This window comes from Chaetodon auriga, chromosome 16, assembly GCF_051107435.1.
Source record: "Chaetodon auriga isolate fChaAug3 chromosome 16, fChaAug3.hap1, whole genome shotgun sequence".
Classification (NCBI taxonomy): Eukaryota; Metazoa; Chordata; class Actinopteri; order Chaetodontiformes; family Chaetodontidae; genus Chaetodon; species Chaetodon auriga.
The window spans coordinates 20426641-20453071 of record NC_135089.1 but is presented as its reverse complement, the minus strand read 5'-3'; the positions used below and the strand labels follow the sequence as shown (position 1 = coordinate 20453071).

General features: G+C 41.1%; 2 protein-coding genes across 3 annotated transcripts; one reads left to right on the top strand and one right to left on the bottom strand.

Annotated features, from left to right (window-relative positions):
* Positions 1-549: 549 nt before the first annotated feature.
* On the top strand, positions 550-3762 carry LOC143334484 (uncharacterized). The gene is made up of 5 exons (XM_076753303.1): positions 550-814; positions 2434-2530; positions 2742-2774; positions 2895-2948; positions 3197-3762. Exons 1-5 carry the CDS (start codon positions 689-691, stop codon positions 3229-3231), a joined length of 345 nt encoding a protein of 114 aa, XP_076609418.1. The 5' UTR covers positions 550-688; the 3' UTR covers positions 3232-3762.
* A 985-nt stretch (positions 3763-4747) lies between these two features.
* Positions 4748-26348, bottom strand: LOC143333713 (histone acetyltransferase KAT7-like). 2 transcript variants are annotated; one of them, XM_076751933.1, is made up of 15 exons: positions 26161-26348; positions 24393-24537; positions 22899-23114; positions 20610-20891; positions 20429-20511; positions 19914-20000; positions 18336-18434; positions 18135-18224; positions 16961-17152; positions 15401-15490; positions 14131-14271; positions 13414-13507; positions 12893-13039; positions 10358-10464; positions 4748-10210 (listed from the first exon to the last, which is right to left on the bottom strand). In XM_076751933.1, exons 1-15 carry the CDS (start codon positions 26173-26175, stop codon positions 10112-10114), a joined length of 1887 nt encoding a protein of 628 aa, XP_076608048.1. In that variant the 5' UTR covers positions 26176-26348; the 3' UTR covers positions 4748-10111. The 2 variants fall into 2 exon arrangements, with proteins under 2 accessions (XP_076608048.1, XP_076608047.1); XM_076751932.1 differs by having other exon boundaries at positions 18114-18224; positions 26161-26337.
* Positions 26349-26431: the final 83 nt, after the last annotated feature.

Sequence of the window (26431 nt, the reverse complement as noted above, 5' to 3'; positions counted from 1 at the left end):
TGAAATCAAATTGCACCCAAGGTGACGCAAGCCATAAAGATGAGACAAAACATGATGTGATCTGGTCCAGCTTTGAAGGCAGCCCTGAAACTGAACATATAACCGTGTCAGTATTATTAGTGATTTGCTTTGGCACATTACGGCCTTCAACCTGTAAAATAAAGCATGTCCTTCCACTCTTTGCTTCTGGTCCTTCTTGTTCTTCCTTGTGGTTCATTGACCTGATAACTCAAACACACTGACTGTCCTACATCAGCTTTCATGCCCCACCCTGTTCATTCATAGCTGCTTAATGAGCTGGTCATGTGGACTAAAGCAAAATCACAGGTGAGTTACAGGAAAAACAAATCAACACATGCATCCCTCACAGTTTGGAAAGTGGTCAATTAGATAAGGTGAAGTTTATTCACTGTCCACATCACTTCTGAGTCAGACAATGAAAAAAAAAAGTCTGGCCTGCAGGATATATTCCGTTTAATATCAGGCTGGAGGAAGTGGGGAGGAGCGAGCAGAGGGACTTTATAAGAGCAAACGAAGACCTTCACTCAGGACCAGCGCGCAAAGTGCAGAGCCACGTACACGTTGTTGTTGTTTGAAGTTATTCGGCTGCTGTATGCGTCCTGATCGGGGAAGTTTGTCTTGACAATCTGCAGCCATTTTTTTTTTATCTTGGCACCTTTAGGTGATTATGGAAGCTTTAAAGTTTGCAGTCGTGTTTCTGCTGGTCGTGTTCGTGCAGGTTTTCGGCGCGCTGGGCTCTCCGCTCTCCAGCGAAGAGGAGGACGGAGAGGTGTGGACGGTGGAGAAGTGGCAGGTAACAAACAAACGTCATCAGAGACGGATTCACACACAGATTTAGGTTTATTTCACTTTCGGTGCCGTTTAATGAAAAATGTGAAATTCTTTACGCACGTGTGTGGAAGTTAATAGTGGCATCATAATAGTTTCATGCTGCTATTTAACACTTCTCACATCACACGGACCTCATTTTGCACCAAGTTAAGACTTTTTCTGAGAGTTTTGTCTTCTAAGCTGTGTTACATGGTTTCGCACTTCCCCTCGCTGTCAGATGAATTATGTTACATACAGCTCCACTATCTTGCTTTTATCCAATTTTCTGTTTGTTCAACGCACTTGGAGCCGGCGCTCACGTTTCAGCACCGCGGAGAGCGACGCCCGGTCACTGGCCGGTGGATCACTTGCTTTCCCGAGAGCTGCAGGAGATCCACCAGCAGGCAGTGGACATAGAAAAGACATAGAAACAAAACATAGAAAAGCAACAGGAGCTTAAGTCTGCCACAGCATATTTACCCCTTTTAACCCTGCGTCACAAACAAGAAAATGAAGATGGATAGAACTTAGCCAACAAGTTACATATGAGGTTTCTTCTTCTTCTTCTTCAAATTTCATTGACATGTCCATGCTCAATGACAATAAAAGCAATCTTGAATCTTCTTCTTCTTCTTCTTCTTCTTCTTCTTCTTCTATTTTTTTTTTTATTACAGTGGTTGAGGCAGTTGAGAAGTGTGTTGCGGAAAGGGAACGTCAGCGCAACAGCATTCACAGTATATGCAGTCAGGGGCAGGTTTTCTTTCTTCTTCTTAAAAATAAAAAAAAACCCGGAAAATTTGTGAATCCTGCATTTTCCTTATTTCCATCTACATAGAAAACAAATACACTATTTTTAAGTTTATTTTCGTGCTTCCCAAATTAATGGCAGTCCAATAGAAAAATACAAAGCTGTGTAAATTGTTGTATTATGTATAAATAATGTTTAGTTTTGTTGCTGTAGACCTCATACTTTGATCAATGAATCAGTGTTGAATGTGTGTAATGTTTTTATCCGTCCATTCCATCAGCCCTGAACTGTGCCTACAGTCTTCTCAAGCTGCAGGCACAGCCTCCACTGTTCAGAGGATTGTGTGCAGCCCCTGAGGCAAAACCCGGGGAAAAGAAAGTATTCAGCTCCCTGGCTGCTGCTCGTTATTGCTGCGAGCGCACAGTGATAGCTGAAGGCAGATGAATGGAGGGATGTTTTGTTCACCTCTTTCCTTCACTCATCTGGATGTTGACAGCTGGAGAGAAGGTTTAGAGAGATTTTACCAAGTTAATGAAACTGTAAAAGGGGACAGAAATGGGAAAAGGCATGTCCCCCCATCCACAATGAAAATGATGCCCTTGTATATACAGTGCTCTACTTTTCATTAATCTAAATACATTTAAACGAGCCAATTACGTGGCAAACCTTCAGCACCATGGACAGCACCAGTCCACCAGACAGCTGGGACTGGATGATTTACAGAAGGAATACCTTGACCATCAAGATCCCTTATTCCAGTCCCAAACCTGCAATGACTCACACAACTGCCTTTATCTTGTGTGTGTGTGTGTGTGTGTGTGTGTGTGTGTGTGTGTGTGTGTGTGCGTGTGCAGGGCTACCCGCTGGAGAGAGGAGTAACTATCCGGCTGGCAGACCTCATCAAGCGGTCCAAAGCACAGCAGTTCCATGGCTTGATGGGAAGAAGCTCGGGTAAACAAACAAACAAACAAACAAACAAACAAACAAACAAACAAACAAACAAATATTGTATCATATGGGGAATTTATAGTATTTTTGTAGTTGTACCATATTGTACTTTGTGGTATTATTTTCATCTCTGTTAATATCTGTATAACGATTTCCTTGTTGTAGTCTACCGTTTTATTATCACTACAGCATTTCCATCACACTTTCATTTCAGGCTCATCCCAACTTGTGAGACTGGGCAGGAAAAGTGAGTATAATTACATCATGAGGAAGTTATGAGTGTTGTCCTGCTTTTCTTTTCTCTTTAGCACCAGTTTTGAGATCATTTGGTTTCCTTTGACCCTCTCTTTCTCTCCGTCCTCGTCAGGAAATAAAGGGGAGATGTTTGTTGGACTCATGGGCAAAAGGAGTTTAGATGGAGGTAATGCAAACTCCTCACTGGAATTTTAATTTTCTTTTGGTGTAAGAACCAGCAATCTGTGATTTATCTCTTTGTCAACCACTACTGATCTTTGCACATTTATTTGGGCAGGAAAATGATTTGCTTTTAAAAATCCCATCGTGTGATTGATTCTTCATGCCTTCACCTTATCAAGTTTTCCTGCTTGAGTTTGTGGTTTGTGTCAACCCTCGAGTCTAATATTAGATCTTTTCCTCTCCATTTTCTAGATATGGAAGAGGAATGGAAATCTGACTCTTACTAAAGATGAAAAATGAAACAAAAATCACCTTAACAACCATAATCAAAGCTCAGATTGAACTACAATGTCCTATTCAGTCCTATGTTGTTGATCAACGGGACATAGAGTCTTACACAGTCTGACCAGGACAGATTGTCCACACACCTGTTGCAATTAACTGAAATTAATTTAAGCTGCTGTGAATTGCTGACATCATTGCCTATCCATCACTTTGAACTATAATCTATATTGTTATTAATAATATTTAGTCATATTTAAAACTATTGTAACCCTTATGTCTTTTAAGAGTTTGCTTATTCTAGTTAAATCCATTAAAGCTAACAACATTAGCAAAGTGTGTCTTATTCTGTGGTGCCACTGTCAAGAATCATGCTGGTGAAGTGGAAAGTCACTGAGTAGAATATTCAGTGTGACTGGGATAGACCAGCATGACAAATAATTTACTTGTGGGGGAAAAAATCATGCTAATAACTCCATGCTAATATAAAAGTGACATAATGTTGCATATTAATGAATAAAATCGTATTTTGTTCACATACATGTCTGTGATTGCTTTTGCTCTGAATAAATACACATTTATATATTTCTAGTGTTATATTTGATGAGAAAGAAGCATGAGCCTTTTCTTTACTTTACTTACTTACTTCTACTTCCTGTATTACACATCGAAAAAAGGATGCTTACATCATGATCCTTTAAAGGAGCTCTCCAGTGATTTAGTTTTCCACTTCTAAAAACCTTTGGGCCCGAAAACGGACAGAGTCTTTTAATTAATTAATTAATTTTTTTTATTTTTTTAAAGAACAGCCATAACTGAAGCAGCAGAAGCAGAGATATCCTGACTTTTAGTCCTTGGTACGGGTAGAACTCAAAAAACACCACATTTCCCATAATGCAATCCTTTGTCAGCCAATCCTTGCCTGGCAAACACCCACATCCAAATCCAAATCTGTGTGGAATTAAATGTGAGCTCATGTGTTGGCTCCCAAGAACAAGCTGAGATAACCCTGATGACATCACTATGACATCATCAGGGTTACACCCCACCATGAATGGGGTTGTAAAAGTGTGTCACTTTAAAGAATTAGCAGTGTTGCATGTTGTAGCACATTCACTCCTTGCTGCCCATTTTCCACAACACCTCAAAGTTTTTAAATATTCTATTTAAAAGGAGCTAGAATATTCTATTCAGTGATTTATTCAATTTATTGATTTATTTAGTTTTTATGCAGATGCAGGCTTGGACTTTCTACATTTAAGTCCACCTCAGGGACAGCTGCTCTCATCTGTGGCTGCACATTGCGTCACCCAGTTTTATCTCAGCACAGACCTTTCATGCCGAGCAGAGGCTTGTCTTGTTATGGTGGACAGATGACAGAATGACACCTACTTTATTAGCCATTTGTCTATACGTTCCTTATTAACTATTAACTGAGCAGGCCCCAACAATCTTCAACCCACTCAGGTCTCTCGTGATGCTGTCAGGGTAAACAGCCCACACATAAACATGAGACAAAGCTCACCATGTGTTTCACCATTTGCATTTATTGAGGGGGAAAGAGGGGAGAGAAGCAAGTACAAAAGCACAACTGAGCTACATATCGATGCCACGCTACCGTTGTCTGTCTCGGCTTTGAGTGCGTCGTTTAAATAGGAAGCAGGGTGCAGGACTGCAAAAGCTCACGGGTGGCCTATGGAAGGTGATGGAATGCCTCTGGTTTCTCTAAGTAACTGTGATACTATTCAGATGTGTGAATAACCAGCAAGGTGCTCTGAAGCTGCCCATCTATAGCTGCCACTGGCACAGAGAAAACTGCCAGACAACAGGGTGAAAAATAAATGACAGAAATAAAAATGGACTGTAACATAAGACCGACAGGTTTTCAAAAAAAAAAACAAAACAAAACAAAACAAAAAAGCCCCAAAAGGCTAATCTTTAAGGGGAAATACTTTGTTGTTTTGATTTAATGAAACTTTCTCAGTGAAGAAAAATCTATTTTCTGCTACTTGGAGAATAGAAAACATTCTCTCTTTGTCCTTGTACGTTAAATATCAGCAACGTATGCAGGTGTAAAAAGAAGCCCTTATTCTTTCACTGTGAGGGACCGAAACTTCCATCTCCACTCCATCACACCTACGCAGGTAACACCTCGGCACAACAAAAACAAAAGAACAGTCAGAAACTAATTGGCCTGGTCATGTATAGAACATCATCATGTGTTTTAGGATGGATTTTTCATTTGAAAGTCTTTTAAAAAGTAAGAGCACTTTACTATAAATGCACTTAAGAATTGGCAAAGAAAAAAAAACTACACTCTTGCATTACTCAGTCGAGTAATTTCCGTCAGTGGCACATTTCAGAGAGGTTTATTGAAAACAGGTGCTAAAAGGATAAATGTAGTCCTTTGAAATGCATGGCCTGATTTGAAATCTGCCAGTCAGTGACGTGACTCCCGAACGCCTTCATGTAAGACCCAAACAAAGACAGGGAAACCAACCACAGGATTAGAGAAAACAGAAACATGTAAAACACAGATAAATAATCCACAGATGGTTCAAAGGAAACATCACATTAAAAAACAAGGAAACAAGACATGAAAAACATCTTCAACCTGACAGAATTTAAAGGCAACGTTTGTTACACTATGAAAGAAGGCAAGACAGATGTAACTCTAGGCTGTAGTCTGCAAAGGAAAAGGATTCCTCCACATCTGAAATTGTGACACAAAAGCTACTGAACAAAATAGCATTCCAAAAAAAAAAAACAAAAACAAAAAACAGTTGATTCAATCTGACATTGTTGGCCGCACACCTCCAATTTCACAGCCACTGTCACCACTGTCTTAGCTTGTGCACAAGTTTGATATTTTTGGGAAATACACGTATTTACTTCCTTGCCAAGAGCTTGACGAGAATTGACACCACTTTTGTGTCTGTACAGTAAAATATGTAGCGACTGCCCATAGCCAGTTATCTCAGCTTAGCATAAAGACTGGAAACACCTACCAGCACTTCCAAAGCTCACTAATTAACAAATTACATCCTGTTTGTACTATGTGTACAAAAAACAATGAGTAAAGACAACTTGCTGTTTTACAGGGGGTTATGGGCTGCAGCCAGGCTAGCTGCTTCCCTGTTTCCATTCTTTCTGCTAAAATAAGCTAAGCTAAGCTAAGCAGCTTGATATTTAGCATCCATACATGAGGGTTATATCAAACGGCAAACAGGTGAATATACATATTTCCCAAAATACCAAACTAATCCTTTAATAAATCGGAAAAGCTGGTTATAAAATTAACATGTTGGTCCAAATCAATAAATATGGAGACTGGGAATAAAATAAAAGAAGTTTTCTCTCAAATGCAGAGGACTGTAAAGAATCAAAAGTAATACAAAAATGCTGCTGACCGTGTTTACTAGTCTTCCACTAGAAGGTTGTGCTTGTACTTTGCTGACTGCTTGCAGCAGCCATTAACAAATAGAGACTGTGCAAAAGTGACATGTTTTGGTTAAATCATACATCACTATTGATTAGAGGGGAGAAACCTCTGAAATGTCATTGACTTCTGTCATTGTCTTTGTTGGTGGGAGATGTCTGGGATAATCTCTCCTGTACCTTTCAAGCGCTTCTAGACACATTCAAATCTACATAAAATTTGAGATAAATATTTATATTCACAAGGAAGCTGGTCCTATAGACATTCCTCTACCAGACTTTGTCTTTTACGTTCTACGCAGTTAACATTTTTTTGAGAATATAAATAGCATATTTTAAAAAAAATCTAATAAAAAACACTTGCTGGCTGAACACAGCTACATAGTTTCACATGTTAACACACAGAACAAAAAGAAAATAAAACAAGCTTAAAATGGGGCTGTTCTAGCTTTTATACAGTGGTAAACCTTAGAGGTAGAAAAAGTAAAAAAAATCAGTGACAACTTGAACCAAATCACCAAAAAGGACACAGAAAAAAAACAGCAACATGTTCGTGAGCTGAAACATCCCGAACAGCTGAGATCCCCCATGCACCTTCACTGCTCAGAATATAACTGCAGACATCATGAAACAACACAGCCGTCACCAAGATAACAGGTGGAAAAAGAAGGGAAGACAGGCGGTCACGAAACACATCCAGGTAGATCCCATCCTGGTCACATAACATGGTCCAAACATGGCCAATGGCAGCTATAGCTCCCTGACTAACTGACTGACTGCTGTGATGGGTTAAATACTGGACATGGTGTGTGTGTGTTTGTTTGTAGCATGAGAGATAAACTGAGATACTGATTGACTCTGGGTTCAAACAGCCGCTGTCAGCATTAGAAAAATGTCTCTACACTCAGGTCTGTATGCCATTTCTTCTACCTCTTTCTTACACAAAAAGACAATCTGTGAAAAAGGTAAAAGATCTGACCCGAGACCAGTTACTCTAAGTCCTCACACCATTTCAAAATCTGCACTTTTTTCAGACAAAACTTGTAAAAACTTTAGTCGATGGGATGTACAATATGATGTGAGGCAACATCACTCAGCAGCTAATGCCCATTCTTCAATACAGTTAAAACTAGGTAATATTTTGTTCATGGGGACAATTGAACATCGATATTTTTGATGCTTTTCCAACTTTTTTTGCCGCTCTCAAAGAAATGATCAAATTCATTCTCAAGTCTTTTCAAATCTGTGTTGGGCCATTCTTGTTATGCTTGCAAGCTGAGTGGTAAATTAAGGTCAGGGCTCCTATTTCTAGAAACTTTATGCATTCTGAATGGAGGCCGTGGCCTCTTTAATCACAAACAGCTGGTCTGTGTCTGCCAAACACGTTGCATGAGTCAGTGTTCTGCCGACTTGCGTTGCGTCGAGCTTCTCGAGAACAGAGTGAAAGCCATCGCAGGGTCAGTGCCGGCTGTTGCAGATTGGATTAGCGGGTGTGCCTGGTGCTCCAGGCTAATCGATTGTCTGGGAGGAGGCGCACTAGCAATGCGCAATTACTTTCACATTTCAGATAATAGATGAGGTTGAGCAGATATCAGTGGTGATCATACATCGACTGACATCATTGGCTCAACAGAGCTCATTATTTTGTATTTTAGTCATACCTTATGTTAGACAAGAATCTTAGTTTGAACCTCAAAGTCCTCCTTCTCCTGTATTGAAGCCCAAAGTGTTCAATATTTATATAATTATAACAGGCATGAATTAAAAACTGTGTAAAATATATAAATGAACCAACAATTAGAGATATAACTAAAGAAATCATCAATCATTTATCATTTATTTCATTTCATTTCAAAATACCCTTTTTTCCAATGACACTTCTATTTTATATCCAATTGTATTTCATAATGACGCATTTTATTTTATGTCACTTTTCCTGACAGTGGTGTTGTCACCGCCCACTCACTCACTGCCCATTTCAGCCAATCACACAACTACCAAACAACACAAGCTAACTGCTAGCAGATTCAGTCAGTTAGCTCCTGTTAGCCAAAGTACGTCTGAATCACCCAACTAGAGGCCACCGATGTAAATTAACATAATACAAAGACACATAAATTAAACCTCTTTAGCTTTCAAGTCTTAGTCTACAAGGCTGCTCAAGCTACCTGCCTAGCCAGCTAACTAGCTAGGCTAGCTCATGAGTTTCGAAACAGTCATAGCAGTGTTAGCTAAATATCTTGTGATTCAAAATGTGGTAGAATTACCTCTAAATTAACCCTTTTTCCTTGTCAGATTTGAGGGTCTAATGTTAGATGGTTTTGTGTGCCCTACAGATCGTAAAACCTCATGTTGGACTATATAAATGAAACTGACTTGACTTCACTAATATTAGCTGCTGCCATTAACACTGACTCTTTGCCAACTTTAGCTAACTGGCTAAATCTGGTAGCAGCGGTAGCATGCTAGCGTAAGAGGCAGTTAATGTCTTTTAAATGTATTTATGATGGAAACTCTGGAAAGGCATTTGATGGTGGTTGGGCATTATAAAACAGAGTGTGGACTGAGAGTGGAGATGTACATGAGAAGTGACACGATGGATAAAAAACGACATTATGAACTGTGACATGAAATTATAGAAAATGTCATAATATCTCATTCATGATATCTATTATAAAAACAGAATGACGAGGTAACATATTATAATGAGCTGAGTTTTAATAATTTCTTATATTTAGAAATTGTTGTTTTCATTCATATATTTCATATAATTTACACATGTGATTAATATCTGTTTATTATTATTGAACTCTTTTGGCTCCATACACCTGGGCTTGTCATTAAAGGGAAGTAGTGCATGTATTCTCAAAGCAACAGTCATTTTAAATGGAGAGTGGAGTTGTAACGAAATGTTTAAATAACAGCAGTAACACGGCAAGTTTCTGTTATGTCTAGCAAACATGTTCTTACTGAGAAGAAGACAACAGCATGGATAAGGAAAAACTAATGAGCTAAATCCAAAATGGATCCTTTGACTAAAGCTTGGATCTGTGCAGAGCCAGATCTCACAAACTGACTGCACAGAGCCAGGTTTTAAGAGAAAGAATATATTTCTGATCCCTCATTCCTCTATTTGGTGCTTTTGACTCATGTTCCTCTGTTTTGTGTTATGTCCAGAAAAGCTTTATCTTCTGGCCAGGCATCCTATCAATGAGCTAATACTGTATTTATTGGACTGAAGTCAATTTCCCGAGCCATGACAATGTCTGCTGAACCCAGAGTGACGGCTGACTCTGTCAGTGACTGACTGTGCTGTAGCTGCTGAAAGCGTTTGGTACAAGAGTGTGTGTGAGGGTTTAGGCTCAGGGTCTGTGAGCATGCCAGTGTGCGGAGGAGGATCTGTCTGTGTATGTGTGTGTTTTGGGTGGAGTGTGAAAGGAAGCTCCTCTACGTCCCTTTAGGTGGTGTCCATTTTAAGGCTGTGGGGTCGATGGTCTTGCTATTCCCACGTTTGGTTTCCTTGGCCTTCCAGTCGTCGATTAGGTCCTATAGAGAGAGGACGCATTATTCAGCTACACTTATACACAACTTATAAATATGTAATAAAGCTGAGGAGTGCTTGTTCTTAGTACCACAGTTAGTAGTTTTCAACTTGAACGATAAACAACCAACTTTGATTATTTTGTTTCCTACCTGTCTCTTTAAAACCAGGTGTTTCCCTTTCCAGTATTTGAGCATCTGGAGAGATTGCAACGTGCTGACAATATCCACCGGGTTCACTGCCGTCTCCTGACTGATCTCTGAGAACACAAGGGAGAGAATCCCAATGAGATTTATTGTTAAGTCAGTTCCCACATACAAGGAGTTTGTCTTGTTATGTTATGTTAAAAGTTATATTACATAGCACATGGTTATGCTAGCAGCTCAGTAAGGCTGTGCATGGGCACAGTAACGAGTTAAATACTGATGTCAGCATACTAACATGCTCACAATGTTTAGAAATGTTTTTTCTTAGCCAGGAGAAAGTGATTTCCTGAGTCTTGCGGTCCCGGTGTGGTTCTGCTGCTACAGAGGCCAGAAACAAGCACCGAGCTTAAAGATGAGCAAGGACCAATTTGTAAAAATGAATATAAAATGAATAAAACCTTAGATAAGGCATGGCCACAGTGACAAATCTACGTGAAACGTGCAAACGCAGTTAAAAGTAATCAAAAGGCCTGTGATGACTAAACCCATGTCGCACAATGTTTGCTCATCCCTACAGGACGGCAGAGGCAGAGCGGCCAATCACGGCACTGCAGCGAGAACGCCTTTTGAATACACACTGGGATGACTGAGAAGGGTCATTTGTATTTCTCTGAGAGAGCTGAAAACATCTTAAATTCAAAATAACATGAAGACATTTTCTAACTCTCCACCCAATCTCAAAAGAAAAAGAGAACAAACAGAGGCTTTGATGGGAGGGAACAGAGTGTTATTACTGAACTATTCACTTCTGCCTGACCAATCTATCATTTGAGGCTTTCACCACGTCTTTCACAAAAAGATTTCTGACTAGCAGTGAATCAGTTATTAGTGAACATCTAAAACCAAGTGCAATACTGAGTCTTAGTCAGTTGTAGTTGTCAATTGAAATGATGTTCATGATGTCCACAGTGCATACTGTGGTATGTGTAATTAGTGCTCCAAAATCCAAATGGATAAATGATCATCTAAGACTTTAAACGCTCATAATCCCACCGGTCCATATTTAACTAGAACAGCATGAATTCTCATTGAGAGACAGGGGGCCTGAATAATAATAATAATAATAATAATAATAATAATAATAATAATAATAATAATAATAATAATAATAACAGTCATGATTTAGCTCCAGCTGCTTAAGAAAGCAGCTTGACACCTGGAAATTGACCAATGGCAATGCATAATTCTGGTCTTGAAGTGAATTTGTAACTCAAATCAATGCCATAAAGAGACACATAAAGGCACCATGTGGAGTTTTTGATGAACAATAACACTGTGGAGCAACGTTTTTCCATGCGTGTCTGTGTTCTGTCTGTATCGAGCACACATGCACAAGCATGAGTGAGACGGATGGTGAGGCAACACACATTTCTGCAATCACGTTTCCGTTGATTAACAGGGCAGAAACATACATTGAAATGTAGCAATGTGACAATAAAGAAAACTGCACACTAGTAAACATGGGTGTAAACAATGCACTATGTGCACCTGGCTATATTCCATAATATTCCAATTAATTGCTCAGCCCTATAATGCACAATATGAATTAAAAAATATATATATTGTATATGTTTCTTAGACCTCAAAGATACACACAACAGGCTTTTTTTTTTTGCTGACAAAGACTAAATGATAACAGAACTTTTGTTTGTTGACAGGAAAACATTACAGGCACCTTTAATTTCTCAGGCAACAGCCTGAGGCATCTGAATTAAAAGCATATTTAACAGGAATTGGAAGAAGTGCTGATGTTACCTGCTGTCACATAAGCCATTTGACTAACATAATGTCTAAATTAAAACAATGTATCATTATATAATCTCTCAACAGCCATTTGATGGATATACATGGTGCCCAGAGGATGAACCCTAATGGCTTACGAACTGTAATAACTTTGGCAATCCCATCATCAAGTCCTTTAAACTTGTCCAATACATTGGTTTTTGACCTCCTCCTGTAAAACATTCCCATCAGACTGAACTGTACTTTGCATTTAGCGCTAATTAGCAAATGTTAGCATGCTAACATGCTAACCACCGCTGTGCCACAGTTCAGCCTCACAGAGCTGCAGAGTGTCAGTCTTGTTTTTGTTGGTGTTGCAGGGCTTTTCTCTGGAATAGATTGAACCAGAAGAAACCAAACTGACTTAGCAGGATGTTCCGTCAGTCCTCTGAAAGTGTTTGGGATGACCCAGTTTGGCATGAGATTAAGTCCTGCGTGTGTTTACCTTTGTTCATCACCTGAGCTCTGACTTGGAGCAGCCTCAGATTCATTCACAGAGAAGGACACACATGAATGCATGCATGCACATATCAACACAAATATACAGTTGGAAGAATTGTTGTATTCTTTGGGGCTTTCGGATTCCTGCAGTTACCTTTACAGTGAATCATTTGACCAACAAATATTGTGAGGTCTGGATGCACCGCTGCCCACACTCATCTCTTTGCAGCATTTTGGAGCATGTGGTCCAGCTCTGACCTTTGATGGAGATCTCCTTGCCCTGAAAGTTGTTCAGGTAGCGCAGCAGCACCTCCTTCCAGTAACTCCGGTAGCTGATGAGGCCCAGGTCAGACAGGGGGCGTTCAGGTGAACCCACCTTCTCCTCCACCTTGGACAACAGGTAACCTTTAAAGACAGATCAGAAAGAGGAGTTTTTTGGTTGGCGATACTCTTTCTTAAGCATCTCATTCTCCCACTGGGAAGGTGAGAAATATGGATATATTAATATAATTTAACAAAAAATGAATGCATGTAATAGCCAAATAATATCAAGAGTGTGCAGGGTCTTCCTCAGAGGAACAAGTGCTTCAAACAGCCTCCTAAATCAAGTGTTATTGTGCTGTGCAGAGTCCCTCAGCCAGTGTTAAGTTTGTGAGACTAAAACACACGCACGCATGCACGCACGCACGCACGCACGCACGCACGCACGCACGCACGCACACACACACACACACACACACACACACACACACACACACACACAGGGTGTCTGTACTCACTGAAGTCTATGAGCATCTTGCCGTAGCCCTGCCTCATGTACTGTGGCATGGTGAGGATGCAGGACACATTGTAGTTCAGGAAGGAGTTCTTCTCCTGCAGGAGGAGCGTAAAATCTATAAGCATGATGGTTTGACTGACGTGGAATTGCATCAGCACTAATCATTTTGAATCGGAGATTTCTGATATTTTGAGCTGATATCTTCCGATCTCATTACTTTTGGCCTTGTATATCACTCATGCTCACGTCCTTCTCACACTTGAAATCATGTCCTGGGGGCACATGCAGTAACCAAAATTAGTGTTCAGAACCAGCTGATCAGTGTTTGTGTACATGAACAATTCAAACCATCATGTCATATCAGCAAGCAGTTTGAGGAAATATTGCACCCTTATCTGACTTTCTGAACTGATAACATGTCAACATGCCTTTTGTTTTAAATTCACCTTCATCAAAGACAGAAAACCAACATTTTTGAGGGTTAAACAGGTGGAGTTCTACTACAGCTTCAATGAAAACTATTTTACCCAATGAGTGTTTCATTAGTCATTAGCTAGAAAACACAGTGTAGTATATTACTTCAAAATTAGCCATTTCTAAAGTCACTTAATATTCCCCAACTACCAAAAACAGTCAAATGCTTGTCAAATACTCTAAAAATACTGGACTTGTACATTGTAGTTATGTAGTAATCAGCTGTGATTGGCTCGCGGGTTACCTTGGAGAAGTATCCAACCAGATGGCACCCTGTGTTGTCAGCTTCGGTCATGACGTAGAAGAGGAAAGGTTCGACATCGTAATACAGAGTCTTGTGGTCCAGGAAGAGTTTCGCCAGCAGACACAAGTTCTGACAGTAAATCTGTGAGGGAGAGCCACAGACATCATCATTTATCAAGGCTTACAGGAAACACAGCTGGCTAATCTCACACACACAGACCTCCAGCTTGTTACAGATGGGAGACAAAAAAATGGTTCAGGGGGGTCAGAGACGCAGGTCGAACATCAAACTGAAGAGGCTGACACTACAGAGAACCAACCACAAGGGCCGTTTTGACATTCACAGCCAGTCAGACAACATGGGCTTTAAGGTAGTAACACTTCTGCTTGATACTCATTTTGCTGATACTGTAAGTGTCAAAAGGCCTTCAAGTGATTCAAGAGAACATGTTGCATTTACCAATGACCTCATCTTTTAAATCTTCTCTGTGACATTCACGAGCGATGCAGCCCTGTCGGACAAGTCACGTACAGACCGTCTTTCCCCACAGGGGGCAAAACACTTGTTTGACTTCAGAATAATAATACCATCATCTGAATGAATCTGGAGTTTATTATGATGTGAAAGTCAAGTCAACTTTAAATATATACAAAAAAAAAGACTGCAGAGTAAATAATCAGGATATGAACATCATGGTGGCTTGTCTGTTTACTGAGAGGCTTTTAGATTTCATGTATGACTGCCACAATAATAACGGTGTTTGTGAGGAGAGGGGAACGTCCTCCGTTGCAGCCGACAGTGTGGCATCACTTCCTGTACAGCACTGTCTCGTCCACCTCCATGACCGTCCCGTCCTCTTGGCTGCCTCCCACCTAAGTCACTGACCACATCGATTAAACAGGATGTTTCTCAGTACCTAACTTCATCAAACCATCCTCTCTTTGTTTGTCACAGGTGACACTTCGTTGACGGCTATATTCATATTTTCTAATTGTTTCAAGTTTTCTAATGGTGACACTATGTCACGTCATGTTGTAATAAAGCAGAACAGGTAGCTCCATGTAGCACTTATTCTGGTGATGAGAAAAACTTACGAAAGAAACAGCAAGTCTGTGCAGTTAAGAGAGTTTGGTGAGCCTAACTTGGAACACTCAGACAAGAACGTCAGAGAGGTTTTCGGGGAAGAATATGAAAATGTCCTTGCATGAGGCCCAGTGACTCGTGGACCTTCGGGGGGGAGGTGAGGAGGAGTCGCCCAGTGCTCCATTACCTTGTTCTTCTTTCCATCCACCTCAAAGACAGAGATATTCCCCTTCCTGTAGATCTCGTCGCCTGGAGGGTGCTTCCACACACACTTGGCCTTTATGCAGCAGACAAGAGGAAGCAGCAGAGGTTAGTTTATATACAGGATAAAAAAAACCTCACTTTCAGTTGCATATCGTGGTCATTCTGGAGTAAGGTTCAGTTTACATGTCTAGTCTGTAACCAGGCTTAAAGCGGTACTCCAGTAATAAACTGTTCTGAAGAGACAGATATTCTGACTTTTAGTCCCCAGAATGAGTCATCCACCAAAATCCCAGTGGACTATCTTACTGATGTTAATTTTTCTAATTCCTTTAGCTCTTTTAATTGCAATGATTACCACAGAGAACAGTGTTGTGACCATATATTTGTTTGACATTTAGCTCCAAAGCATTCAGTCACTCAGCAGAGCACAAAGTCCAGCAAAAGGTCCTCCTGTCGCTCCTCTCACTCCGCTGCTCAAACGGTGTAAACTGCGTCAGAAGGCCAAAGTTATTCAGCATATCTAAATAGAGTCTGCATGAGTCTAGGAATACAATTATGAATTGCCTTAGGCACTGAGATAGTGAGGCTATAGTCTGAACTAAAGCAATAGCCCTGACTCATTTTGTGCCACAGTCCATTTTCACTGTAATACTTCAACATCACTGACCAGAAACTTCAGTCCTTTTGGTTATTGAGCAGAGGCAAGTGCCACACCTGGAAGAATTTGCAGTATTTAGTGGTGTTATTTTAATTTTTTTTCCCCTTCCCTTAAATGTGGGATAACTGAGCAAATAAGGAAGGTGATCATCAAAATTCTGAAACAAAGGACTCAGCAGACTGAATCTGCAACATGACAGGGAAAGTGAATTCAATAGGAGAGTCCAAAAACTCTACAATGGCAAAAACTGTGTCCGCCGTGTCTGATAACACCAAATTAAAGACTTTTACAACATTCTAATGCCGACTGGGATTGGATCATGGTAAAACTCGCCCAAACCAACACCTTGTCTGTTTTTTAACACAGAGGTCTTGAAGCTTGTGAAACTGTCATAACCTGGCAAAACCAGAAGACAGCCATGATGAGTGCAGCAGTTTGGTGTATTGTATCAGCACGTCTACTGTCAGATGGGTCAAACATAGTGTGACCAGGAGGCATCGCCTCATTGGCTTTAATTTCTTCGGAATTTAATTTCTTAGTGATGCTGTTATTTCTTAATAGCAGCATGCCATGTACAGGATTTTTATTACTGCGTTAAATTGGAAATTACTCGAGGAAACTTGCATAAAATAGTTACTAACAATACTTAAACAAGACATTTAAGACATTAGCTCTCACTCCCTCCATCACTACAGATATACTGTAACAGACACTCAGTAGTTGACTTCATAGTTAACAGTACATTTATTGGTTATTGTTATTTTGCACCATCACTTACAGGCGCACTCTAATATCACATAGTACTTTTTGCATCTTGTGACACACTGAATTGTGGGATTCCTAAGCAGAAAACCTTTCTGTTTTGCTCAGAAAAAGCTGCCTTACCATGTGCCTGCGCAGAATGGTCTGGCTCTTCATATACTTCAGGCAGAACTCGCACATGTAGAGCCTCCCCAGGCGGGCATATTCCTCTGGATACGGAGAGTGGTACCAGGTGTCCAGCTCGTAGCGACCGAACACGATGGTCTTAATCATGTTGCTGCCCTCCGACACCTGCCCGGACAGACGAAGCTTCTCCTGTACAGGCCAGGACAGGAGGGAGACGGAGATGGGGAAAGGTGAAAAGGCACAAAGAGGACAAGTGGCGAGGGCAGACGAGCAAGCAGAGGGGAGAGAGGAGAGAGAGGAAAGATCTCAATTATTCAGGGAAGGGAATCAGTTGAATGAAAGATCACACTTAGGCAAACCTCAGCGGAGGCAACCGACCACAAAAATGAATCAATACTAAAAATAATAGAAGATGTAGGAAGAAACTACAAGAAGTAGGAAAAGACTTCATCTGATGGAAAGGTAAAGAGGTGCGTGAAAACAGAGCACTGATTTAAATGGTGTAAACTTAAGGCCTTAAATTGGAGGAAAGTGAATTTAAGACTAGATATATTACCATTCAATGATAACGTTACCTTGACAAGGAGAGTGGAGAGAAATGTTCACTGTTCACTGATGGATTATCTATCTTAAGATCCTCAAGATGTTTTTATTTCGTAGTGAAAGAGAAACCAGTCGCAACTTGTGAAGCAAACCCTAACCCAAACCCTAACCCTTCAACCCTCTAACTCTCTAATCCTGACCCTCCAACCCTCCAAACCTGACACTGACCTTCTAACCCTGACACTGCAGTTAATCTAAATCTAGTCACCGTTTTGGAAAATTAGAGGCAGTACAAAGTGTCTGCAGTTAACTGACTAAAACAAACAAAATCTACCATCTATGTGGTTGTTTAAAGTAAGCCTGACTGAAAATAACAATGGCTCTTCATCCAAATGGGTCACAAAGTAACAGGAAAACAAACACAGGATAGCAGGAAGTGATTGTCCGAACTACCAAAAATATCTCAGACTCCTCCTGTGGCTGCAGAGGAGGATGTGCTGACTGAAACAGAGAAGAAGAGGAATATCGAAGACAAGGAGGGGGACAAAAAAGAAAGGGAAGGAGGAAAGAGTAAGGGAGGGAGGTGACGATGAGTTTTCTCTCTTACAAGGTCGTCCGAGGCACGTGCCTGCGCTTTCCTGAACAGCTCGAGGTCGTAGTCGCTGGTGATGTTCTCCAGCAGCGGCTCCCTGCTCGCTCCATGGCTCTGACGGTGATCCTGGCGGTGGGGGCGGAGAGGGAGAGCAGAGACACTTTCAAAATCTGATGTGGGAGGTATGCAGAGGAGGGAGGTAGATGAAGGACACGAATTCATTTCTCACCCACTTACCATGTGCTTTTCCTTCTGCTCCTTATTGAGGCCAGAGTTCCTCTTCCTCCTCAGCTCCGTCACCTTCTCCTTATAGCGCAGCTGACGCTCTGAAGGGGCCTGAGACCACACAGACGCAAACACTTAAACAAACCTTTTGAGAGAGTGATTGAGCAAACACTGGATCACTATCATCTATGTAAATGTCTGGTGATGACACATAAAGATGTGTATGTGAATGAAGAAATAACATTAATTTCTATTCATCTCTGAGTCTAGTTCATAATATAATTCTATTAATTGCAATTGCACAAATTTCTGTCTGATTTATTGTTTATAGCTCTGGCTCACTCTCTCTCGTAGGAACAATTGTAAGTACTTGTTTATATACTTAGTTATATTGTGTTTCTAGTATATTATTATAATATTATATAATATGTATCATACATTCTAATACATATTATCTAACTATATATTTAGTTATACTTTGTTATATTTTTAAACAATTGCTATTATTCTATGTTCATATACTAAGTTATATTTTTAGAATTTTGTATGCTTAGATATATTCTTTGATAACATTCTTTTTCTGTTAGTTTTTCATTCTCATCCTTATTCTCCTTTGTTGTATATATTTTGTGTTGTCTGTATGTTTAAACTGATACTGCAACAGAATAATTTCCCAAATTGGGATCAAAAAAGAAACAGTCTAAGTCAAAGTCATTAAATCTAATATTGCTGATTCACCACTGCTTGGTTAAATTCAAAAATGAACACAAAATGTGAAGGTTCATAATTGTTAGTCAGTCAGTTACTTTTAACATCTGTACCGGCATCCCACAGGGATCCATATTCAGACCTATGGAGTTTGTATATGAATGATTTGCGTTCTGTCTTCTGTCCCATGTATTAATCTCCTTTATACATTCATGTGTTCACAAAGTGGTGAACCTCTCTCCATCCTCGCTTGTGAACGACTGAGTCTTTCCAGGATGCTCCTTTCAGACCCAATCATGATACTATCACCTGTTACCAATGAACCTGTTTACCTGTGGAATGTTCAAACAGGTGTTTTTGGAGCATTCCACATCTTTCTCAGTCTTTAGTTGCTCCTGTCCAAACATATTTGAAACATGTTGCTGCATCAAATTCAGAACAAGCAGATATTTACAAAAATCAATGAAGCTGATGAGGCCAACTGAGTTTTCATTTGAGTATATGCCAAAAGAGACCAGCAAATGATCACATTCTGTTTTATTTATATTTCGCACAGCATCCCAACTGTTTTTGGAATGGGGTTGTAACTCTGGTTCATTTACAAACCAGTCCTTTCACACCCACACACACGATCTCTGACCTGAGGTATCACTGCTTTAGGAGACTGATGACTACGAGGAGGGGTCACAGCCTTCACCTTAATGAACTTGCTCAGTTGATATACGTTTTCTGATATTCTCTACCCTTACACACAGTATAAGTACATATATATGTGTACATGTATCTGTCTGTAGTAGGTGTGAGCATGTGTCGCCACGTGTTATGCTTGTCTGATGCTCTTGCGCATGTTTGTGTCTCTGTGTATGAGTGCTTGCGTGTTACCTGGCTTCTCGTGGAGTGTCTGTTCTCGTCCTGGCGGTGAGACAGCGTCCTTTCCTCAGTCTGTTTGTCGCGGGTCGATGCCTTGCCCTAACAAAACATCAACACTGTCTACCACAAACGAGTCACAACCACCCCCGCAGCAGAAACACCACAGCAACCACCTCCGTGTTCCTGGAGGCTTCGCAGCTTGACAACTTCAATTTGAGCCTGTTGCTTTCCCGCAGTTTCATCCACTGGACACTTGGTCGCAGTGTGACGACTAAGACGTTCCCACAGAGGAAACTTGGTCTGACTAATGAGTAATACTAAAAAAGCTAAAAAAAAAAAAAAAAAAAAAAAGAGTAACTGAATGAAAAATGCAACACATTCTTTATTCTAATGTGGCAGATAGTTGTCAGACAAAATAAAACAAGAACAAAAAAGAGAAACTGTGACATAACAGACAACACATGGTCACAACGGTCAGAGCTTCCTGCGCTTCCTTTGTGTGTGTGTGTGTATGTGCGTGTGTGTACCTTGCATTCATCAGCAGACAGATTGTGGTAAAGAGGACATCCCGATATGGAGAAATGTCTCTCATGCCTCCCTGTTAGATGGCCTGGTAGAGAAAGAGGAGGGGGACACAGAGAGCTCAGGTTTGGTGCGCAGCAGCAGGACATCTGATCCAATGATGCTGCAGTGTTTGTGTACCCTCACCCAGTGAGTTGCACCCAGGTGTGGGACACTTCATGTTGAAGTTGTAGCTCTCGTGGAAGCGCCGACGTTTGGGCCGGTGGGAAAGGTCGTGGGCGGCGGCCTCTTTGAGTGACAGCTCTTTGGCCAATCGCTCGTCCTCCTCTTGGGAAACTACAATATCGTTGCTGGAAGACACCAGGTCGTTGCTGGGGCTGGACACCTCGATGTCTGACTCTGAGGACGGGGCGTTGCCTGTCGGGGTGCGAGGAGGGGTCTCGTCCCGATCCGCCCCCTGTTTCAGATCTGCTGAGCCAGTCAGGACAAAGGGAATGAGAGGGAATGCAAGAATGCTGGGTAAAAATGTACAACATTTTTATCACTGTCATAGAGAAAATACATTAACATGAACCTTAAAGATCTATTATTAAGGGCATGATTTAATTAAGGGTAATTGAACTATGTTTGTCCAAGCACAAACTATAGAGAAAGTTCCATAATATTATGGCTATCAGGGTTGTGGCAGCGTAACAAGTGGGCGAAATGCAAACGCTGTGGGCTGGACAACAGCAGCAGTAACACCACTGAGAGAAAAACTGATTGAACTGATTAAAACTCAGTATCTATCCCTACACAGCCTAAATACTCATGCACATGTTTTACCACTTGTCCTGTAATAAGGGCATCTCTATTGCCGCAAATATATCTTAAGGGAAATCTTTTTAGGCTGCAACTCTGACCACATCCAGATGCAGTTAACACCCTCCAGCAGTGGCTGCCAGCGGAGAAATCCAATCGTAAAAGACTGATGTTGCTGCAGCAGAGGATCAGCGTTTGAGCTCAGAGAGTGTGGTGAATGGGAGGACTTATTGCAGCCCATTTCCTTTCCTATTTTTCTGGTCACACTGGGCTATTCAAGATGTCAGGCAAATTTTATTTAACTGTGAGATTGCAAACCTCCACCAATGCTAAATAACGCTTTGTGTTACACCACAAAACACCATTCCTAATACTACGTTGATTTAAAGTCTGAATAACTTGCAGAAACCCTGCAGGCAGCGAGCGGACACAGGTGCAAAGAGACACCTGTGACAAGTTATTCTGAATATTGTGATCACAGTAATCATGTTGGTTTCTATAAGGATAATTTGATAAACCAGTGAGTACAAATATTACGAACGTACCAACTATCTGTGCCAGAAACATATTTGATGGAGGAGCCACATTGGGCTAATGATAATAAGAAATTTCCTGAGGCGGTTTTCTTGGCTGGAAAGCAGCAAAGCTGGCCAGAGCTACAAACACTAAAGTCTGTCTCTGACTGGGTGAATGAGTCGACCCATTGGCTCTTTAAAAAGGTGTAGGCGTAGCATAGGCGCAGTCCTCTAAGGCTGTTGCTAATGGGTTCACCAGAGGTTCATCAGACCCTCATCAGGTTACAAATAACCTGATGAACGTCCGTGCACCAAGACGTTGTTATTAAATATCTCTGACTTCAAGTGAAGAGGACAGCGTGCAGGAGTTTTCATTTTGAAGTCACATCTGTAACAGTTTTGCAGAGCTGGGTTTGCACATGTGATTAGCTGTAGTTACTTGCGACTGAATTGTGTGTTTTTCTCCTCACAGGGACCCACATGATGAGCCTCTTGGCTTTTTGACTGTGTTTGAATTTGTTAGAATTTTGCTTTGATTTCTCATATTTGATCTTTTTCGTCTGTATTGCCCAAACAAACACAGACACAATTAAAATGTCATCATTTTCATTTTTCATCCATTAAAGTTACCGTGTATCACTGCATTACTCTTAATATTCTTACACAATGTGACTCATTTCAAAGTAATAAATGCTCAAATTGAATGAGCAAATGTTCGGAGCAGAGATAAATCCGCTTTCATGGACACAGATCACCACCTCCTGCAGTGTCTGAAGGCTCTGTGAGGCAACTCATTCATCCCAGTGACAAAACACAAGCCCAGGATGTGTTCAGACATATTTGTCTTCTTTATAATCAGGAACACACTGTGATCACAGGCACGGCTCATAACACGAGCCGAACAGCACTGCAATGAATGAATGAATGAAGCAGGCAGATAGACACTCGTCCTCCTCCCCCTCCTGTCCACCTCAACTTCACATCAATCCTTCTTTTCTCTGCCTTCTCAGCTTCCTCTTCAGCTCTCATCCAATCGCCCGTCTTTTCTTTTACTCTCCCTTTTGTTCTGTCCCTCCTCTTAACAAAAAACGTTGAAAGCATTTCTAATGTAATGTTTCATCTAATGTCTATGACATACAGGAAACACTCCTGGTCTCACCATTAGCCTCAGTGTCTGAGCCAGATGACCTGCTCTGACGCAGGGGGTACTTCTTGGCTGCAGTGTTTGTCGCCCCCTGCTGGCTGCGTGTGATCCTGCGCCCGGATGAGAAGACAGACGCTGCCACTGCTGCTGCTGTCGAATCTGCTGCTGAATCCAGGCCTTCGTCAGGACCCACGGGTGCAGGAGAACTGCTCCGTACTGACCCGCAGTTATCTAGAAGAGAAGATAAGAGAAAAAGAAAAGAAAAGATTAGAACAATTTCAGTGTGTTACAAAAACTTCTGTTTATAATCCACTGAACAGAATCATTAAAAGTCTTTCAAATTGTAGATTTCTTATCCCCGAGCAGTCTGGAACTGAGCAACCCCAAGCAAAAAGGATAAGACCAAGATAGTTACTTGTTGCGAATGGCTTCAGTGGTTATGAAGAGACAAATCTTGTCACAGAAAAGAAGACTTGAACCTCTGAATCTGCCTCTTTTTGGAGAAAACTAGCCTCTGAGCTCTTTCTAAGCATACACGAGGACTACCTCAGTGTAGCCAACTTCCCTCAGTAATAAAAAGCAGAGGAAACAATGTCCGCCTTTCTTTCTCTGCTGTAAATCCGCTCTGGCAGCCACAGCAGAAAGAGGTCACACAGGGGGTGGGAGTAGAGTTAATGTGTGTGTGGTGGGGGGAGGTCAAGCTGTCTGAACCCATTCATGCTTTGAAGCTGCCCATAGCTACTGCTGAACTGTTGAAGTGAGGGGGGTTTGAAGTCTCTCTATGGTCCGTGAATGAAAGCATCCTTCTTCATTCAAATGACACAAATTACATCTAAACTGTGTGGCTAATGATAATAAATATGTATGATAAAAACAAAGTAACTAAAGATCATCATGAGTGGTGGGGAACAGAAAACAAAACACCAATATAATATATGTTTAATTATATCTACTCTGGAAAATGCCAAGAAAATTGTACTTTCACAGCAAGAAAAAGATGCTCATGAAGGTCTTCCTAAAGTTCTGAAATACACTGGTGTAATGTAAAGGTAAAATAAACTGTTGTGATTACACTAAGGTCATTCCTACAATATCTGATCCTTTAAACCAATAAAAGGCTGATCCAAACCCACTGCACGGTATGACTTTGATGTACTGTCACAAATTATCAGCTTTATATTAGAACTTCAATGAGCCCAAATTCAACGTTAACAGCAGACTCTAAGCCAGCAAACAAATGGTCAAAACTATATTATTATGATGGTGTTATACAAGCTAAGACGATAGGCCAATTAAACCTGCAAGTTATTGGCTGAACAGATACTGAAGTGAAATGATATACACACACACACACACACACACACACACACACACACACACACACATATATATATCTCGTATTTCACAGTTTCTTCTCCCATAGTCTGTACTGTCCTTGTCTTTGAGCGATATAACTGGTTTGTGTGAATTTCCTGACTTCCTGTCATGGATTATTTTACAAACGTTTACCTTGGGAGCTCTGGCTGAGACGCAGTGACGCGCGAGTAAGGCGCGTGCTGCTGCGCCTGCGCGCGCTCTCTGAAGCCTCGGTGTGCTCGAGGTCGGCAGAAAAATCCGAGTCCTCCGTCCCGTCCGAGCTGCTGCCTGCGGTCCTCTGGAAACAACAACAGGCAGTCTGCGTTATTGAACTAAAAGTCTGCACAGTCACCATGAGCGCCTCACATCAACTTAGGTAAAGATTTGTATTTAATTTTTTTTTGGTTTTTGTTTTACCAGCGGATAATTCAACAAGGATCCCATGCTGGGGGGAGGAGCATCACCCCCTCCACATCTCCTCCGGCTCTGCACCCCCTCTCGTCACGATGAACTTAAAAAATATATGAATGCTCAAAATGTGCCTAAACGGTAACAAAGCGCCTACGCAACGAATAATGCCGATTGCATCTACTGTTCAAGTTCCAATTTACCACAACGCCTGAATGCACCTCCCGCGTGGATTTCCAGTTTAGTCAGTTAAGTCGACTAAATGATTAGACGACTATTGCCAAGAGCGCCTGACAAATCAGTAAAACAAATTAATTCATGAAATGTTCCAAAAACTACTACATAATTTGTCGAAATAGCAGGCTGCCGAGCTGTCTGCCGCACGGAATGAATGGGGTGATGCAGAGGCGTACGGGGTCTCACCCTACCCCACTACAGACCAAAATCCGGCTGGGTGGGGGTGGGGTAAGGAGACTCAAGTATGAGCCAACATGTCATTTGCATTGAACAAATAACATATTGGGGCCCCCTCCATCCTCTGAAGCAACAACCCGAGTGTGATATTATAGGGCTACAATTGTATAATATTAACAAAAACAGATTCATATTTTTAGAGAAAATAAGTACAGTAACTTGAAAACATACAATGAATCAAATAGAAAAGTTTTATACAATACCTTATGCCAGTGCACACTGTATGGTGCGTTGTGTGATTTAATGTTGTACAGATACAAAATAATGTTGATAACATCACTCTTAAGCTACTTTAAAACAAATAAAAATTAACTAAATTTCAATGGCATTAAACGACAGTGACAAACAATATACAAGTGTAAAAGAAAGAACTGTCACTCTACACCACGGCATGTTCCTCGAGCGCACATTAGACTTAACTGTGTTTGACAACTCCACAACAAGACGCTTCATTTACATACGACCAATTACATTCGGCAAGGGGCGGGGTTTGAAGGAGCAGACCAGTGAGCGCAACGCTTGTCCAGATTCTATCCAATCACAGCGTTGTTTTGGTGTGGACGCTTCGTTCCATCCGCGCACTCAAAGAACAGCCTGTTCCTTTCATCAGTTAAAGCTGCCGTTAACGACATTAGCGGAGGTCAGCATCTCCATGCTCTCAACCAGCTTGGAGAGATCTGACCAGAACTCATAAAGCCCAAGTTTTCTAAGCTATTCTGACCAGCTATAGTCCGAAGAGGCGACACTTAATAAACAACATCACATTATCGCAACTTAGCAATAAACATTAGCTAGCGTAGCATTTAGCACAACACTAAACACAGTTCAGTTGTGTGATTCTACTAACATTGATATTCAACACACATCAACAACTTATTACCGGCATCTTGTAGAATCGCACCTGAGCTCGCCTGCAGTCAAAGGTTTTTCCACTTAGTGTAATGTTTACATCTACGTTGGCTAACATTAGCTATGACGTTATGTTGTTGTGTGTCCGATCTGCAGTCTGCTCTAAGTCTGCAGCAAACATCTGCCTTACCTTTCTCCGGGGCATTTTCAATTGTCTGGCGTGTCGCGTCTGGCAGATTATTACTACGCACTTTGGGAATAATTTATCTCAGGTCGTATAAATAAGAACAACAAATCAGCAGCTTCTGATATGAGCCAACTCAGCTGAAAAAAGCGCATTAATTTCTCTGCACTTCCTTGTGAAAACAGCGCAAGCTCGTTGGTTTTTGGGGTCCGTTGACAAAATGCCTCCGTGTGGAGTAGAGGCCGTTTGATATTTAAAATCCTGGTTCAATGTGCTC

Excerpts from the sequence above, each read along its gene's own strand:
- LOC143334484 (XM_076753303.1), top strand. The coding sequence starts at position 689 with ATGGAAGCTTTAAAGTTTGCAGTCGTGTTTCTGCTGGTCGTGTTCGTG. Across the intron at positions 2,531-2,741 it reads CTTGATGGGAAGAAGCTCGG|GCTCATCCCAACTTGTGAGA; the intron begins GTAAACAAACAA and ends CTTTCATTTCAG. Across the intron at positions 2,775-2,894 it reads TGTGAGACTGGGCAGGAAAA|GAAATAAAGGGGAGATGTTT; the intron begins GTGAGTATAATT and ends CGTCCTCGTCAG.
- LOC143333713 (XM_076751932.1), bottom strand. Across the intron at positions 18,225-18,335 it reads AGCAGAAGGAAAAGCACATG|GATCACCGTCAGAGCCATGG; the intron begins GTAAGTGGGTGA and ends CCCCACCGCCAG. Across the intron at positions 10,465-12,892 it reads CAAGGAGATCTCCATCAAAG|AGATCAGTCAGGAGACGGCA; the intron begins GTCAGAGCTGGA and ends TTGTGTTCTCAG.